General features: G+C 44.3%; 1 protein-coding gene across 11 annotated transcripts in view; it reads left to right on the top strand.

Annotated features, from left to right (window-relative positions):
- Window positions 1-15,071, top strand: part of macf1a (microtubule actin crosslinking factor 1a) — a 290,975-nt gene that overhangs the window by 190,482 nt on the left and 85,422 nt on the right. For 10 of the 11 annotated variants that reach the window (XM_084080015.1, XM_084080014.1, XM_084080018.1 and 7 more), the window contains 19 exons: window positions 1,599-1,814; window positions 2,123-2,272; window positions 2,390-2,686; window positions 3,852-4,001; window positions 4,332-4,565; window positions 4,780-4,959; window positions 5,359-5,532; window positions 5,701-5,868; window positions 6,236-6,430; window positions 7,114-7,287; window positions 7,654-7,777; window positions 8,139-8,338; window positions 8,972-9,289; window positions 9,781-9,947; window positions 11,829-11,985; window positions 12,451-12,562; window positions 13,279-13,338; window positions 14,201-14,442; window positions 14,926-15,055. In XM_084080015.1, coding sequence (XP_083936141.1) covers window positions 1,599-1,814; window positions 2,123-2,272; window positions 2,390-2,686; window positions 3,852-4,001; window positions 4,332-4,565; window positions 4,780-4,959; window positions 5,359-5,532; window positions 5,701-5,868; window positions 6,236-6,430; window positions 7,114-7,287; window positions 7,654-7,777; window positions 8,139-8,338; window positions 8,972-9,289; window positions 9,781-9,947; window positions 11,829-11,985; window positions 12,451-12,562; window positions 13,279-13,338; window positions 14,201-14,442; window positions 14,926-15,055 — 3,448 coding nt within the window. The remainder of the gene's footprint in view (window positions 1-1,598; window positions 1,815-2,122; window positions 2,273-2,389; window positions 2,687-3,851; window positions 4,002-4,331; window positions 4,566-4,779; window positions 4,960-5,358; window positions 5,533-5,700; window positions 5,869-6,235; window positions 6,431-7,113; window positions 7,288-7,653; window positions 7,778-8,138; window positions 8,339-8,971; window positions 9,290-9,780; window positions 9,948-11,828; window positions 11,986-12,450; window positions 12,563-13,278; window positions 13,339-14,200; window positions 14,443-14,925; window positions 15,056-15,071) is intronic. The other variant, XM_084080013.1, reaches the window with a different exon arrangement.

The following is a 15,071-nucleotide window of genomic DNA, read 5'->3' as shown; positions in this document are numbered from 1 at the left end:
GGATCAGACTTCCAATGGATATCTATCATATTACCACCAAAGTTGACATTTCAACCGTCTAGCTCTTCCTCTTCCTACACATTTGAAACGTCACCTTTAGTGGTCAGGTAATATAATAAGTATCCATGGAAACGTGGTCCAGTGTGCAGACTCTTATGTTTCTGTTTTCACATGTTTTTCACATGGTCCAGCGGTTGCAGAGATTAACTGGTTACAGACAACATAGACGGACGGAAGGAGAGGGGTGAAACCATAATCTCTGCCTCCCAGCCATTCCGGCTTAAAAATGTACTTCAGTGCATGATTCCCCCATGCTCTGTAGAGCTATAGCAACAGTGTTGATTGCACTGAAACATAGGGGGGCTTCTCTGGCAACATGAGAACTTGTTGCATCCGCGGAAAGTCCAGCTAACTCGATTGGCATTTGAGAAGGACTTCACATGGGAATTCTAAACAACCGGCTGCAGTATCGACGCTGTTATCTGCTAGTTGGTGTACTTACTACTTCATTGAATAGTCATAGGTGGCCTTTGTTTCACCCATTTCAACTGAAACTAGGGCTGTCGCGATTACAAATTTAAGTTGACGATTCATTATCACAGAAATAATTGCGATTGACGATTTAATTGTGTTTTTGGCATTGAACATTGAAACATTTTGCCACGTTTGCCTTTTAGGCTTCATATAAAAAATTGCACAGGGCAGATATGACAAATAACCTGCATATACAAATAAATTACTGACATGTTTAGAAATGTTATGCTTAAATATTTTTTTTTTTAAATAGCAGAAATAGCAGATCGTCAACCCGTCACAAAGTGACACGTTGTAAGCTTGTTGATCTGCTATTTCTGATATTTTTGGAAAATGTATGAACATTTTTCAACATTGCAAACGATTATGACGATCACGCTAAAATAATCGCGATCATGTAATAATTGTGACAGGCCTATTTTCAGCCTATTTTCTCTCAACTCTCACCCTCCTTCGCTGTCCATGGTGCTGAAATGGGTGCATATAGCACAGGCCATTCAGAGGAAAGTTGCCAAATCATAGACGTGTTACATTGTATTTGCATTTTTGTTGTATATATACAGTATATTAAAATAACTTGATTGTGTCCACGTAGTGTCTGTGTAGTTCTGCACACTCTTGTTGATGTGACGTTAAGCAGTGATTAACCATGACCCCATATGGTCCCTCATGGCTCCATGCTAGTGTCTTTTTTCTATTTTCTGCAGAAAACTTGGAGCATAGTATGCTCCAAGTGGAGCATACTATGAAACTCTGCTCGGCTTGTGTCTCTGTCTGTGTGCAGTATGTGTGCACTGCACTGCCTGTGTGCAACCAACAGAGTGGCGCCAGAGTGCAGTCAAAACACACACACACACACACACACACACACACACACACACACACACACACACAGTCCGTAAATACACAATATTTTCGAGCTGCGTTCGCGCGTCTTACTTGTGCATATAGACACTACACTATGTGCACTGTGTAGTTGAATGTATACTGTATGTGTATACAGCAACATGATTGTGTTTTACCAGTTTTAGCTATATTTTTCTTCTCCCACACTTTTTTTTTAGACTTTGGATCTGGAACTACGTGACCTCGAACCTGAGGTCACCAAGGAAGTGGAGGCTGCTAGGAGGCTGACGGAGCCTCGCCCTAAAGACGTCCCACCTCAGCTCCTATTGGCCCTGGAGAAAGATGGGCGGAGCTTAGATAGAGGCTACGAGGCTGCTAAATCGGTCTCTGAGAGTCTTCTGCAAGGCCTACGAGACCACAGAGACTCTTACAAGGTAAAGTCGTAGTCCAAAAAAAACACTGAATGGAAAGTGTAGAGCTGGCTGGGTAACCAGAGGATTTGAGCGAAGTGGGCATATTTTTTATGCTGAGCGGATGTAAATCAATGTGAGCGATGGAGTGGGTGGGAGCAGAGTGTCGGGGAATCTACAAGAGCGGGTGTCGGAGTGTGAATACAGCCTCTTGAACGTGGAGCAGGATTTCTTTGCTCATAGTCACCTCTGTGGCATACTGGTACAAATTTGTTCTCTTTAATACAGGGCAGTGGGTTGTTGTTAGACACATTTTATTTTCTCTCTGTCAGGAGGCAGTAACAACTGAGCAGAAGTCCCTGGGAGGACAAGTGGAAAACCTGCTGTCCTGGCTGAGAGAGACGGAGGCACAGATGGATGGAGGGGTGATAGAGAAAGATCATAGTCTGGATCATCTCACACAACAACTCCAGCTCTGCAAGGTAAGATGAGCACTTAACATCATGGCACTCTGGACCAAACAATCACCGAAATGCCTAAAATATAAACAAGTTCCTTCCTTGGCTCATTGTCGCACCTGCTTTTTATTCTCCCAAAAGGAGTTCCAGTCATCTCTGGCAGCCCGCTCCAATGAGATCAACAACGTGGTGTACGACGTCCAGGTCTTCATCTCGGAGCGGGCCCAGGACCTTGCACCTGAGCAGAGCAGGCACCTCCTGGGGCAGCTGCAACAGCTCCAAAAGGCCTTCCACAGGGCCTCAGGCCAAGCCCAGGCCCGCGCTGAGGCCCTCTCCGCCCAGAGGGAGAGGGAGGAAGAGCTTCAGCGTAGGGATAGGCTGAAACAAGAGACAGAGAAGCAGAGTGAAAGACAGAGGCAGAATGCGAGGGAGATAGAGGTTTGGACAAACATTTGGAAAACAAATTTAATGATCAAAGCCAGTCAGATTCTGAATGGCATGCCGTGAATATAGCACTCACCACCAGTACTGTCAACATAACCAGCATACAATATATAACACACTTTGTTTCTTTATTGGCCCTTGAAGAGCTCTTTTGGTGTGTTCTTACTGCTTTGATAAGCATTACTAGCATAATATTCATTACAATTATCACATCTAACTCACATAGGAGGCACAAGGGCAAAGGGATTGCAAATGTGATGCAAACATACTAACCTCAAAGTTTGAATGCTTTATTATCTCATTATATCATCATATAATCCAAACCATGCTGTCACCAAACTGCCATTTGCACTAATACACAGCAGATCACTGCTGCTCTTGCTACAAACTTTGGTTGGGAGCTCATTCAAATGTTGTCACAATAAAGGGCTTTAATATACAAATAAATGATCGATCAGCCTGTGGGTTTAAGTCACATGTGAATTGACCCTGACTGACCCAGGCCCCATAATGTTAATATTATCATCTCCATTACTGCTACTACTGCACAGGCTTCTATGCCAATGAACCAATGTTTGCCACTCTCTGCATGTATCGCTATATTTAACCTGTGTGTGTGTTATTAAACTGTCTGCCTTGCTCTTTCAGATTGCCACTGAAGGAAATGCTTGCACCTCGATGGAAAACGGCTAGAGATTTTATAAGCAGAGAAGCCTCTCTCTCGCTAGAATGCTTTTATTTTTCTCCTTTCCTGAAAATGGGAGGGAAGGAGAGAAATGGAAAATGAAACGAACGACATTAGTTGGATGTGTCGTATTGTTAAGATATTATTTGTTTCTGTGCTGTATGCCTGTGTGCGTGTGTGTATTCAGTGCGTGAGTGATCTCTGGACACAATCTGCTCAAATATTGGAAAAAAGGTTTAAGAACAAGTGTGCACTTAGTTGAACTATACAAACCAACAACTGCTTGTTTGGGGTTTTACCACATGTACAGTACCAATCAATCAAGAGGACCATAAAAGAACACATGTTATTGATAGACCTGTAGAGCTTGATAACTATGTGTCAATATTGGCTCACACTTTTTTCCTCCCTGCATGTGGTTTTCTTTTTCTTCTGTTCTCTCTCTCTCTCTCTATCCTCCCTTTTGTTTCTCAGGTGGCCAAGCAACAAAAGGTAGAATGTTCTCAGAAACTGGAAGGCCTCACAATGTGGTTGGCTGGAGCAGCCAGCCTCCTGGCCAATCAGAAAGCCGGAACAGAGACGGGCGACGTGAGCACCCTGCAGCAGAAGCAGAAGCAGCTGAAGGTATGGAGCTTGCATAAATTATGTACTCCTTCCCTCTAATAACGATGTACAATAACGTAAATAATGATCATTGTAATATACACAGATATTAAATACAGACATAGAATATCCACCATAATCCAACATAATTCCCCAAAACAATTGTTTTAGTTATACTCTGTGCAGTAGCTAGTTTAAATTCACCCACTTGTCTTGCATGGATCCTTTTCCTTTGCATGTGTCTCACCTTCTCACTTTTTTTCAACTTTTTTCACTATTATTTTACACTTACCTATTTTTATTTATTTTTTATCCTTTTATCCATCATGTTTGTCTCTCTCCTCTCTACAGGAGGTGCAGAGGGACCTCCAGAGCAGAGGCGAGGGTGTGGCTGAGACCATCCGCTCTGTGGAGGACTTCCTGGTAGAGCACGGGGACAGCCTGAGCCCAGAGGAGAGGAACAACCTCCAAGGGGTGCTAACCCAGATGAAGGAGCAGTACAGTGCCCTGACAACCACGGCTAACACCTCCCTGTCGGAGGTGGACACCGCTATCAGCACCACCATACAGCAAAATACACAGAGGGTACGGATGTGGCACAGTTACACATGTTAAGAACAGAGTAGGACAAAGTACACAAAAGTAGTGGACACTGATAGTTGTTGTTTATATACAACAAAGTACCCAGTAAAGCAATAGCTTGATGCTTTATTCCACAGTTAAATGTCTCTTCTCTTTTCTTCTACTCTCTTCTCTTTACCTCGCCTTGCTTCTCTTTCCCTCTCCTCCTCCTCTCCAGGCGAAGGCAGAAGAGCAGCTGCAGGAGACGCAGGGCCAGATAAACACTCTGCTGGAGGAGCTGTCCTCCCTCAGCCAACCTGGGGGAACAGGAACCAGGCCAAACCTCACTGTTACTGATGCGCCATTCTCCTCCACACGACCAGAGGGCGGTCTACAGTCACACACAGATATGCTGCAGGTAAGAAACTTGTAGTTGTGTTGTTATTGTGGAATGTTGTTACTTGAATCTTTTTGCTATCATATATGTGATTGTTTCTTTATAACTTAGGACTGAAGTTTCTGGCATTTTATCAAATTGTATTGGAGCAGTTATTCATTCATTCAAGGGTTCACACATGATTTGAACTGACTTATTGCTTATTTCCATCAGCTTTCCTTGTTTCTGACATATTCAGAATGGCGATTATTTTTGTCCAGTAAACACAGTTCAGAGGTGTCTTGGACTCATACGGGTCCATTTGGTTACATTCGTACGCTCTTGAGTTAGATTAACAGAGGATTTTAGTGTGTAAGTGAGCGAACTGGCTTATGCCTCTTCCTCTCCCCCTGACCTCCGATCTTTGGCTCTGTATGTCAGGTGGAGTTGCAGCAGCTCCAGTCCCAGCAGGCCCAGCTGCTGCAGGTGGCCCAGTCCACCCGCTCCCTGCTGGATCAGCCTGACTCGGCCGTCCCTCCCCAGGAGAAGCAGAGGCTGCGGGCTGCCCTGGACCAGCTCCAGGCTCAACACCAGGAGAAGCTCCATAGCTGCCAGGTTCGTCAACTTGTTGTGATTAGGGTTATCACGATTGAATTGTGTTTTAAATTCTCATTTATATGCATTTTTGTTAATAAAAACATCAGTCAGTCAATCAATGAATCAGTCAAACCTAAGGTATGGCCTGTACACTGACCAGTATCCCTACTGTTTTTCTACGACTAGGACCGTCTGAGGAAGTCCGAGGCTGTGAGGGATGAGCTGGCCAAGTTCTTCCAGGAGCATGGAGACCTTTGCACCTGGCTAGAACAGTGTGAGCAGGAGCTCCGTTCCCTGGGGGAAGGAGAAACCGATGCACAAGGACTGAAAGGACGGCTAGAGGAGCACAAAAAGGTATATTAGCACCTTCCTTTCACTCTCTCATTATGCAGTAGTTGTTAAAATCCATAGTAGGGCTGCAACTATTGATTATTTTATTTAACTGATTACATTTATTAGTTTGATTAACTACTGTTATGTGTTCACACGGCACACAAGACTCAAATAAACACAAAACATAATTTTTATTCTTGATATAATGATTTATTTATATACTTATTTTCTTATTTTAACTCAATTACGTTCAAAATATATTTAACCTTTTTTAAGTGAATCCCAAAGTTTTACACATAGTTATGACATTTATGTACATTGTACACAACACTTATGACAATACTAGCTACTTGACTGTCATTGAAACCATATTCCCTCTGTCCTCTAGCTTGCTGAAGATGTGATCTGCCACAAGGCAGACCTGCGCTTCGTCTCCATCTCCGGTCAGAAAGTTCTGGACTCCGTCCAGGGTGCTCTGGAGCGGGTGGCCGGAGGTTCTGACCCATCTCTGGATGGCACTAAACAGCTGGTGACGGACAAGTTACACGATGCCAACCACCGCTACACGTCCCTGCACACCAAGGTAAGGGCTTTTTTTTTTACTGGACTGCACAACTCATTGTGGAGGCATTAAAACTTTATTGACATGAGAACCATGGTTGCTTGACTTGCTTGTCCCAGTTCCCTTCAGAAATGATATAATAGAAATGCATCCGTGCTATACGCAGATGCACTCATGAAATGCAAACCTTTCTAATTGCTACTAATTTGACTGAATAATAGCTTTTCAGCATAAAGTTTGGGATTGTAGCTTTAAGGAAAGGATTTCATTTTTATTTTAGTTGATATCACATCAAATCATTTTGAATTGCAAATGAGATTCAAGTGCACCTTGCAGTTATATAGAATGAAACACAGTCACATGCACAGGTACGATGATACATAGGCAAAATATATATCCTTTCTCTCTCTTTGCAATACTGTGAATTAGTGAATATTGATAATGTGCTGACATTTCTTGTGTATGATATGAATTATCTAAAATGAAAATGAAATGAAAGTAACACTACTACTTTTAGGGCAGACACTCGAATGGCCGGAGGGCCGGCGATCTGCCCAAGCTTATCCATAGTCACCAAACTTTTGGAAACATATTGTTGTATGGCTGACTTCGTTATAAGACATCTTGGATAACAGCCTCAGTTCAAAGTAAATGTATCAGGTACCCAGTTGACTCAGATTGGTCTCCCTCTTGTCCCTGCGTAGTCGTCGGAGCTGGGTGGGCGTCTGTCCGGCCTGTTAGAGAGGTTCCAGCAGTACCAGGACGATGCTGTGTCCCTCCACAGCTGGCTCAGCACCCAGGAACAGAATGACAGCATCGCCAAGCCCAGCGGAGACTCAGACCCTCGGACCCTGCAGAATACACTACGACAAGTACAGGTGACCAAGAGAGAGACACCGTGAAATTAGGACACACTGTGAAATTAATGCACAGACACAGACATGTACTGCACATGCTCTCTGTGTTCACATTATGATAAGTATAAACGCACACACACAGGAAAGGTAAACATGCTTTTACACATTTCACAATACAAACATTATGAGAGAGACATCTGATCTTAATCCAGTCCTGTAACAGATCTTGTCTGTGAAACAAGGCAGTGGTTCATCAACAATGGATTCCACTTTTTACACAACTTTCTTGTTACACAAGAGGGAATCAAAAAGAAGTCGACGAGTATAATAACAGGATCACATCAGGATTCACTGTACTGACTTCTGTTGTATTTGTGGTGTCCTCAGCTGTTACAGGATGAGCTGGCTGAGCGTTCAGTGCAGTTGGAGAAGGTGAAGCGAGCAGGCAGAGACCTGGTCAGCACAGAGGACTCACCATCTCTCAAAGCTGTCGACATCCTCTGCACCGCAGGTACAGGAGCTAGTCCTATTACTCTTTAAGAGATAACATTGATGTTAAGTTCTTTTAACTAAGCCACAGTTGTGCTGAGGTCTTTTTTGTTTAGTTTGTGTCTTTCTTTTTTAAATACACACCGCTGTAACAGCGACTGTCATGTTGGGACAGTGGGGAAAGGCACATACCATGTCTAAAATCACAGGTTCAAATTATGGCCCGTTTTGCTAATTATTGCTCACTTCTTCTCTCCTTAGTCTTTTAGATAATTGCCTGGCGTCGTATTTTCAGTAAAGTGCACATTTATTTACAAACCATGAAATATATTTTACACTATTTCTTCACCCGTCTTCCTTTATTTTCACTGCTTCCAATTCAGACGGTCTAGAGAAAAGGTTCGGCTCTCTGTCGACGTCGATCTCAGAGCGGGCCGAGCAGCTCCAGACATCCGTGGCCCAGTCGGTCAGTGTTCAGGAGAACCTGAAGGGTCTGTTAGCTTGGCTGGATGAGCTGACTCTGACCCCGAGAGCTGTCCAACCCACCGTACAGGCCGTACAGGAAGCTCTCACTCAGAATCAGGTGAGAAGAAATAGTGGGGGTAGAGCGTTTCTTCTCAAATGTGAAAATGTTCACATCGGAGTGAAAACAGAAACAACTAAAATGTGCACCCTGTTAGTCTGTACTACAAAGCCAAAGGGCTGTAACTGCAGAAAAACAATGTGTCAAAGTTAATTCCCTGCCCTGTCAAAAGTATTGCTGGCATATATTGTAAGTGGATAGTAATAGTTGCATAGCATTCATGGTTATGATTTTTATTGATTTGAGATTTTAATATACTAGAGGTTTGGGCCGCACACCTACGTCGCACAGCCGATCCGACCAATATGTCTGAGTCAGAGTGTAGAGGGCTTTGTCAGAGTACCTGTTGTACCCGTCTGTCAAAGTTTGTTTTTACTATTTGCCTTTATTTGCTATATTGCTTTTTTCAAACACAGATAGATTCTGGATTTTAACCTGTTCAGCACCGTATTCATAGTTTTTTTTCACTCAGTGCTTCCATTTCTTTCAAACCCAGTCCTCTGTTACATTCTACATTTTAGGCATTTCGTGAAACCGAAGCGTTTAAATCACAAACCAGAGTCAGAGTAGATGTTTCCGGTCCATAATGCCCTGACAATATTCCTCCTCATCCTCCTCCTGTTCTTTCTCAAGAAACTCCGCCAGGAGCTGTTGTCCAGACAGGGCAGTGTAGAGGCCACGCGGGACGCCGTCTCCAAGCTCCTGCAGAGCTCCGACCCCTCCACGGCCTCCGGCATGCAGGGGGCACTGGCCGAGCTGAACCGACGCTATGCTGCAGGCCAGGCCAGTCAGGCAGAGCGGGAGGCCGAGCTGAAGGGTCTGCTTCCCAGGCTGGAGAGCTACGAGCGTCTGGGGACAGACCTCCAGGCCTTCGCCCAGACCAGGCTGAGGGCACTGAGCCCCGTGGGACAGCCTGACCGTAGCATAGATGACTACAGACTGACCATCGAGGTGAGTTGTGTTGTTATTGTAGGGAAGGGATCGTTTTCACTAGTCTTTGCTGCAGCTCTTAGGCTGAGCAATTGCATTACATTTTCTGAGCATTTATTCAACACTCCAGACTATTGTCCAGATAGATGGTTGAGGTGAAGATGGCTTATATATTGTGAAACAACTCAAGTAATGGATTTTGATCCACAATACATCAGCAGAGATGGGGTACTGTAATTAAATGGTTTAAACGGACATAAACAAATGGAGATTATATCAGAGGTGTGTGTGTGTGTGTGTGTGTGTGTGTGTGTGCGTGCTTGTGTGTGTGTGTGTGTGTGTGTGTGTGTGTGTGTGTGTGTGTGTGTGTGTGTGTGTGTGTGTGTGTGTGTGTGTGTGTGTGTGTGTGTGTGTGTGTGTGTGTGTGTGTGTGTGTGTGTGTGTGTGTGTGTGTGTGTGTGCGTGCGTGCGTGCGTGCGTGCGTGCGTGCGTGCGTGCGTGCGTGCTCCCAGGAGGTGAGGTCAGACTTGGAGCAGGAAGCTGGCCAATTGAAGTCATTCTGTGCCCTGGGAACCGAGCTCAGCCAATCAAAAGCTTTCACCAACACACAACAGCTGTTGGACAATGTCAAAGGTGTCTCTGATGAGTTCACCCAACTGGAGACCAACGTCAATGAAAGGTAATGTGGACAATAAGACAATAATATTTACAGTTGTAGAGCACTGTTCAGCCCTTAGAGGTGAGTCAATCATTTTTTGTTTGTTTTAACCGGCATTTCGCTCGGACAATTGAGTCATTGTTAGGATTGGTGCAGTACAGAGCAGGTTCATCATGTGCCAAACCTCCACCAAACTGGAATTCTATTACATGTATTTACTGGCAATGATGAGATCTGAGACAAAAACCTCTCTCGTGCACTGTAGTTCACCAAAGAGAACACAAGGGGATGTCAGAGTCAAAGCAAAATGCACAGCTTAATTTGGTCCCACTCCTCTCTTTAAAATGTGACACCTGGGCCTCGTTTTAAATGCACATTTCACATCAGTTAACTTTAACGAGCAGAAAAGGCCAAAACGCCACAAGACTTCACATGATGAGTGACTCTGCACGTTTGTTGTTAAAATAAACATTGTGATTGGCCTCATGAAGACTGACGATGCATTCTTAATGAGGGGGTGGGTTGGATCCGTTTTCTTGTGTTTATGGAACATCAGATGCTAAGCCAACTCTCTTTGATGTAGAACCAGATGTAGCGTGCTTACTGGGGATACCATCAGTCTATTTCAGTTCCTGCTTTAAACAGTTTGACCATTGGCCTCTAATTCCACTCTAAGGGTCCTGACTGAGTATTGATGGTTTTCGTGCTTTCAAAGTTGGATCTATGATCTCAGGTCTAAGCAACTGACTATGTGGTTGAATAGAAAACCAGCAGTAATCTGGGTCCCTGGGCTGGAGTTAAGAACCACTGAGTGAGTCTAATCAGCCCCAGGAGAGCATAATTAAGGATGCCATTGGTCATACAGAGAAGTATTTGCCAACAGGAGCTTTAGCTACTTTAGCTACCCTTTTTACTATCATCTTTGTATGCCTTGTATGTCCAAAACCGTCACTTTTCAGTGTTCCAATTGATCCAATGTAGTTATTATTTAGTCACAAGCTCTTGCTATGTTTTTTTTTCCATTTGTTTAAATATGGATAAACTCCACAGAACGGCTTAACCACTTTCAACATGGTGCCCTATTTTGAGCATGTCATTATAGGTGAAAATGTTCATAGTTCTGAAAATGTCAAATGTGGTGAAAAAAGATTGTAGATTTATTTTTGCTACTTTTGAGTAATACTGTATGAAACAAGCATTAAAGATGACATTTGAAGAGACAAGGTTTGTGCCCAACAGCAACGATATATGTGTGCGTGTTTGGCTTGATGTATATCTGTTTGTCTTGTCTGTTTTGTTTGTGTTTGGCCAGTGCAAGCTGTCGTGCCCAAGGCATCTGCTAATATAAGCCACGTGGACAAGGCACATTGTCTGTCCTATAAAATGACTCCCACACCAACACAGCGGGAGAAAATAGCACCACGATAATGATACTGTTACCATGCCAGGCAGGCTTCTAGCGGCTGTTTTGTCTGTGTGCGGTCAGGGCTCTCCCAACTTTACCCGGAGGCAGATCACGTACGAGGAACAGGGATCAAGGCTGTGTTACTGCTAACGTGACCCCAGGGGCCATGGTGGCGTGTGGATAACAGCCTCCAAGGCAGCCCTCACCAGCAATGTGGCTTTGTTGTTCTGTTTTTGTCTGCAGCCTCAAAGCAGGATGAGACTAAGCTCAGCGTCACGAGAGGCCATTTGAGGTTTTGGCAAACCTTTGATTTAATTCAAATGGAACTAAATTGAGACTTTCCTCATGATTCTTTATCTGTTTTTCTTCTCCCCCTCCTCTCTGTAATGACCCCCCTCACTTCACCCTTCTTCTCACTGTCTCTCTCTTGCTCTCTCTCTCGCTCTCTCTCTCCATCTCTTTCTATTTCTGTGTCTCTCTCTCTTCATCCTCACCAGGTTTGCAGCCATCCAGGCGTGTGAGCAGCAGCTGGCTCAGTTCCGTGGGCTCTCTGGCTCCCTCCACAGGTGGCTCCAGACAGTGCAGGAGCAGTTGCCCACCAAAGAGCCCAGCCTCAACACGGATGGCCTGCAGAGACGAGTCCAACAGTTAAAGGTGTGTATGTGTAGGTGGGAGTGAGTTGTCATGAGTCCACACAAGAGTGATTATTACCCCTGCCAAGGAGGTTATGTAAGGACATCTTATTGATTTTTGTGCCGCCCATGATCTTCCTGTAGTGCAGTCCTCAAGCCAGACTTTCCACCTAGCAATTGTGGGTGATTTTTAGGCCTTGGTGGAGGTCTTCACTCTACTGAGTGTATTCTGGTTTACAATTGTTTTCACTGTATCATTCATTACTGACTCAGACAGTCAGATGTGTTGGGTCATATATCATGAGGCCAAATCTGTTGGAAATTTTGCATATATGAACATACAGTATATTTGTACATATCTGTCAAAAGCAACAGAGGCTTTTGAGAATAAATTCCTCATCACAGCTACAGTACAGTACATGATCCCTATGGCCGTCATATTTACTGCATATTTTCAATAACTAGGCTGTATATTTTGTGTATGCAGGATTTCCTGAGTGACTGGGAGTCTCAGGGAGCCAGAGTTCAAGAGCTGAACAAGAATGGATCAGAACTGGAGACAGTCATCATCAACATCACAACCCCAAAGAGCAAGACTGGTAAGAACTCAGCACTGGGAGAAGGGGATTGTGCAGATGGTTACGCTGCATGGAACTCTCAATCGGAATGCATTGGTTTAGTTTAGGTTTTTAATGCACAAGGATACACCATAGAAGAAAATGAAAATGTAGATACATTTGACAGACAAGTCATTAACCACTTAAGCCATATTCTATACGTAAACTATTCCAAAATAGCTTATCTATAAAGCCCACAACATGTGACATGATGATCTTGTAGAGCTGCTATTTTCGAAACATTTTGACATGCCCAATAGAGGGATGCCAGGGTTAAATAATTAAAGATAATTACATATCTCACCACAGCACAAACAAGCAAGCAGACTCACGGGTGTTTGTTATCAGGAGGTTTGTTGTAAATAGTTTATTGCATGATGGTGTCACCGATTTAAAGTCTGCATTTAGGAAATACTACAGAGGCAAATGCACTAAGCATAAATGTCCTCTGTGTCCTGTTCCCCTGGCACTGTCTATCAGCTGCCATGGCTTTGGTCCAATGTCTTCAACCACCCAGCTGTGTGTGCAGTGAAATGGGGTGTGTGTGTGTTTTCAAGTGAAATGTTGAGCGCTTGTTTCACCACGTTGCTTTTGTTTACATTGGTTGGCATATCAGTGTGCACATCGGTGTGTGTGTTTGTGTGTACAGTATGTATTTTGTAGTGCTGCTGTCTCAGTGTTGTGTGTATTTCTCCCAGGTGTTCCTCAGATCAATGGCTCCAATCCCAGCAGTGTCAATGGCATTCACACCTGCAAAGGTGAGCTCACTCCATTACCTCTAGTCTATACAACCTCACTCTCTCTCTCTCTCTCTCTCTCTCTCTCTCTCTCTCTCTCTCTCTCTCTCTCTCTCTCTCTCTCTCTCTCTCTCTCTCTCTCTCTCTCTCTCTCTCTCTCTCTCTCTCTCTCTCTCTCTCTCTCTCTCTCTTGCTCTCGCTCTCTCATATTCCAAGACACCCTTATATCTGTTACAGTATATCTGAGATCAGTCCTTCCCTCAGAAATGACTGAACAGAGGTTCCACAGTAAAGCTTCCCGTGTCACCATTTCCTGTCTCTGATGCTTTACTCTCTGATCTGTGTGTTTGTCCATGTTCAAAATCGTCCCTGAACTGCTGTGAAAGAATGTCACCGGTGATAACTCTTTTCCTCTTAACGTCTCGTTTATACTTATTTGCGCACTGATGTTGCACACCGAAAATAGCAGATCTACAAGCTCACAATGCTATTTTCGGTGTGTGACACCCATGGCAACTAAATACATCTCAGGCGTAATGTCTACTGTGCCCTGTTGTTGTCTATGTGTCTATTCTACTCCACACTACTACATTGTGTCCCAATCATTCAGTCGAAACTTGATTTGTCAAAGAACAATGGTAACCCGAGTGCTCAATATTAGAGCTCCACAAGTAACAACTCCAGTCCTGGTGGTTGAGAGGTGCTCACAAAGTCGTGCCCTGAGGAAGACCTACAGGTTGAAACCGGTTGGCGCCTTTTGGCGTTTGACAAATATAGGCTTTTTAATTGTACTAAGCTTGCTTGTCTGGAGTGTGATTGAAGTTAACCTATGGGCTTCTGTTCAGCTAAAACTTGCTCTGTGTTTCGACCCCTTACCGTCCAGACCTGACAGAGCTGCAGGTAGCGGTGTCGGAGGTGAACGGCCGCTACGAGGCGCTGGGCTCGGAGCTGAAGGAGCGCCACGGCCGCCAGCAGGCCTCCCTGGAGCTGAGGCAGAAGGCCAGTCAGGGTGCCGACGAGCTCAGTGGCTGGCTTAGAGACAGGGAACACAGCCTGGTGGTGCAGGGCCAGACTGCCTCCCCCTCTAAACCCGAGGCGGTACGCGCCCAGGCTCAGGAGAACAAGGTGAGACTCTCTTGACGGTTTAGTCCATTTCATAAGGGGAGTGGGTTGCGTTGTGTTCTTTTTTGTAAAGTGCAGGTGGTTGTCTGATGCCAACATCATATGTTGTGAAATGTACTTGGGAAAAAAATGTCAGCAACTGGGGATTTGGGCGGTTATTGCCCAAGTCCTCCCAGAAACAGAACATTTCCAGTCAGGCTGTGGTAGCAGTATTTGGCAGCTAGCAGTATTTGGCTCTGGTAACGTAGTTTCCTATTTCTGTTGAAAAGTATATAACGCGATGTTGATGTATAGTACTTTTAAGAATCCAGATTTAGACTATGTAAATATTGAAGTGATCCATAAAACATGCACATGTCACACATCTACAGTTATCTGCAGTTTATAAAATGCATAATATCGTCTTTTGAGTATTAAATACATCCTGTGTGGCTGTGAAATGTGTTTCCGTTGTCTTATTTGTTCATGTGTCTTTTTCTTCCTCAGGCCCTACTGACGGAGCTGGCTGAGCATTCTGGGAAGGTTGAGGAACTGAAGGGCACACTGAGGAAGCTCATCGCAGAGAACCCTGACTCTCCGGAGGCTGGCACATGGAGAAACCAGCTACAAGAGATAGGTGAGTTGTAGAAAGA

Source organism: Gymnoscopelus microlampas (assembly GCF_963454915.1).
Source record: "Gymnoscopelus microlampas genome assembly, chromosome: 15".
NCBI lineage: Eukaryota > Metazoa > Chordata > Actinopteri > Myctophiformes > Myctophidae > Gymnoscopelus > Gymnoscopelus microlampas.
The sequence above is the reverse complement of the archived record's forward strand: the minus strand, read 5'-3'. Positions and strand labels throughout refer to the sequence as shown.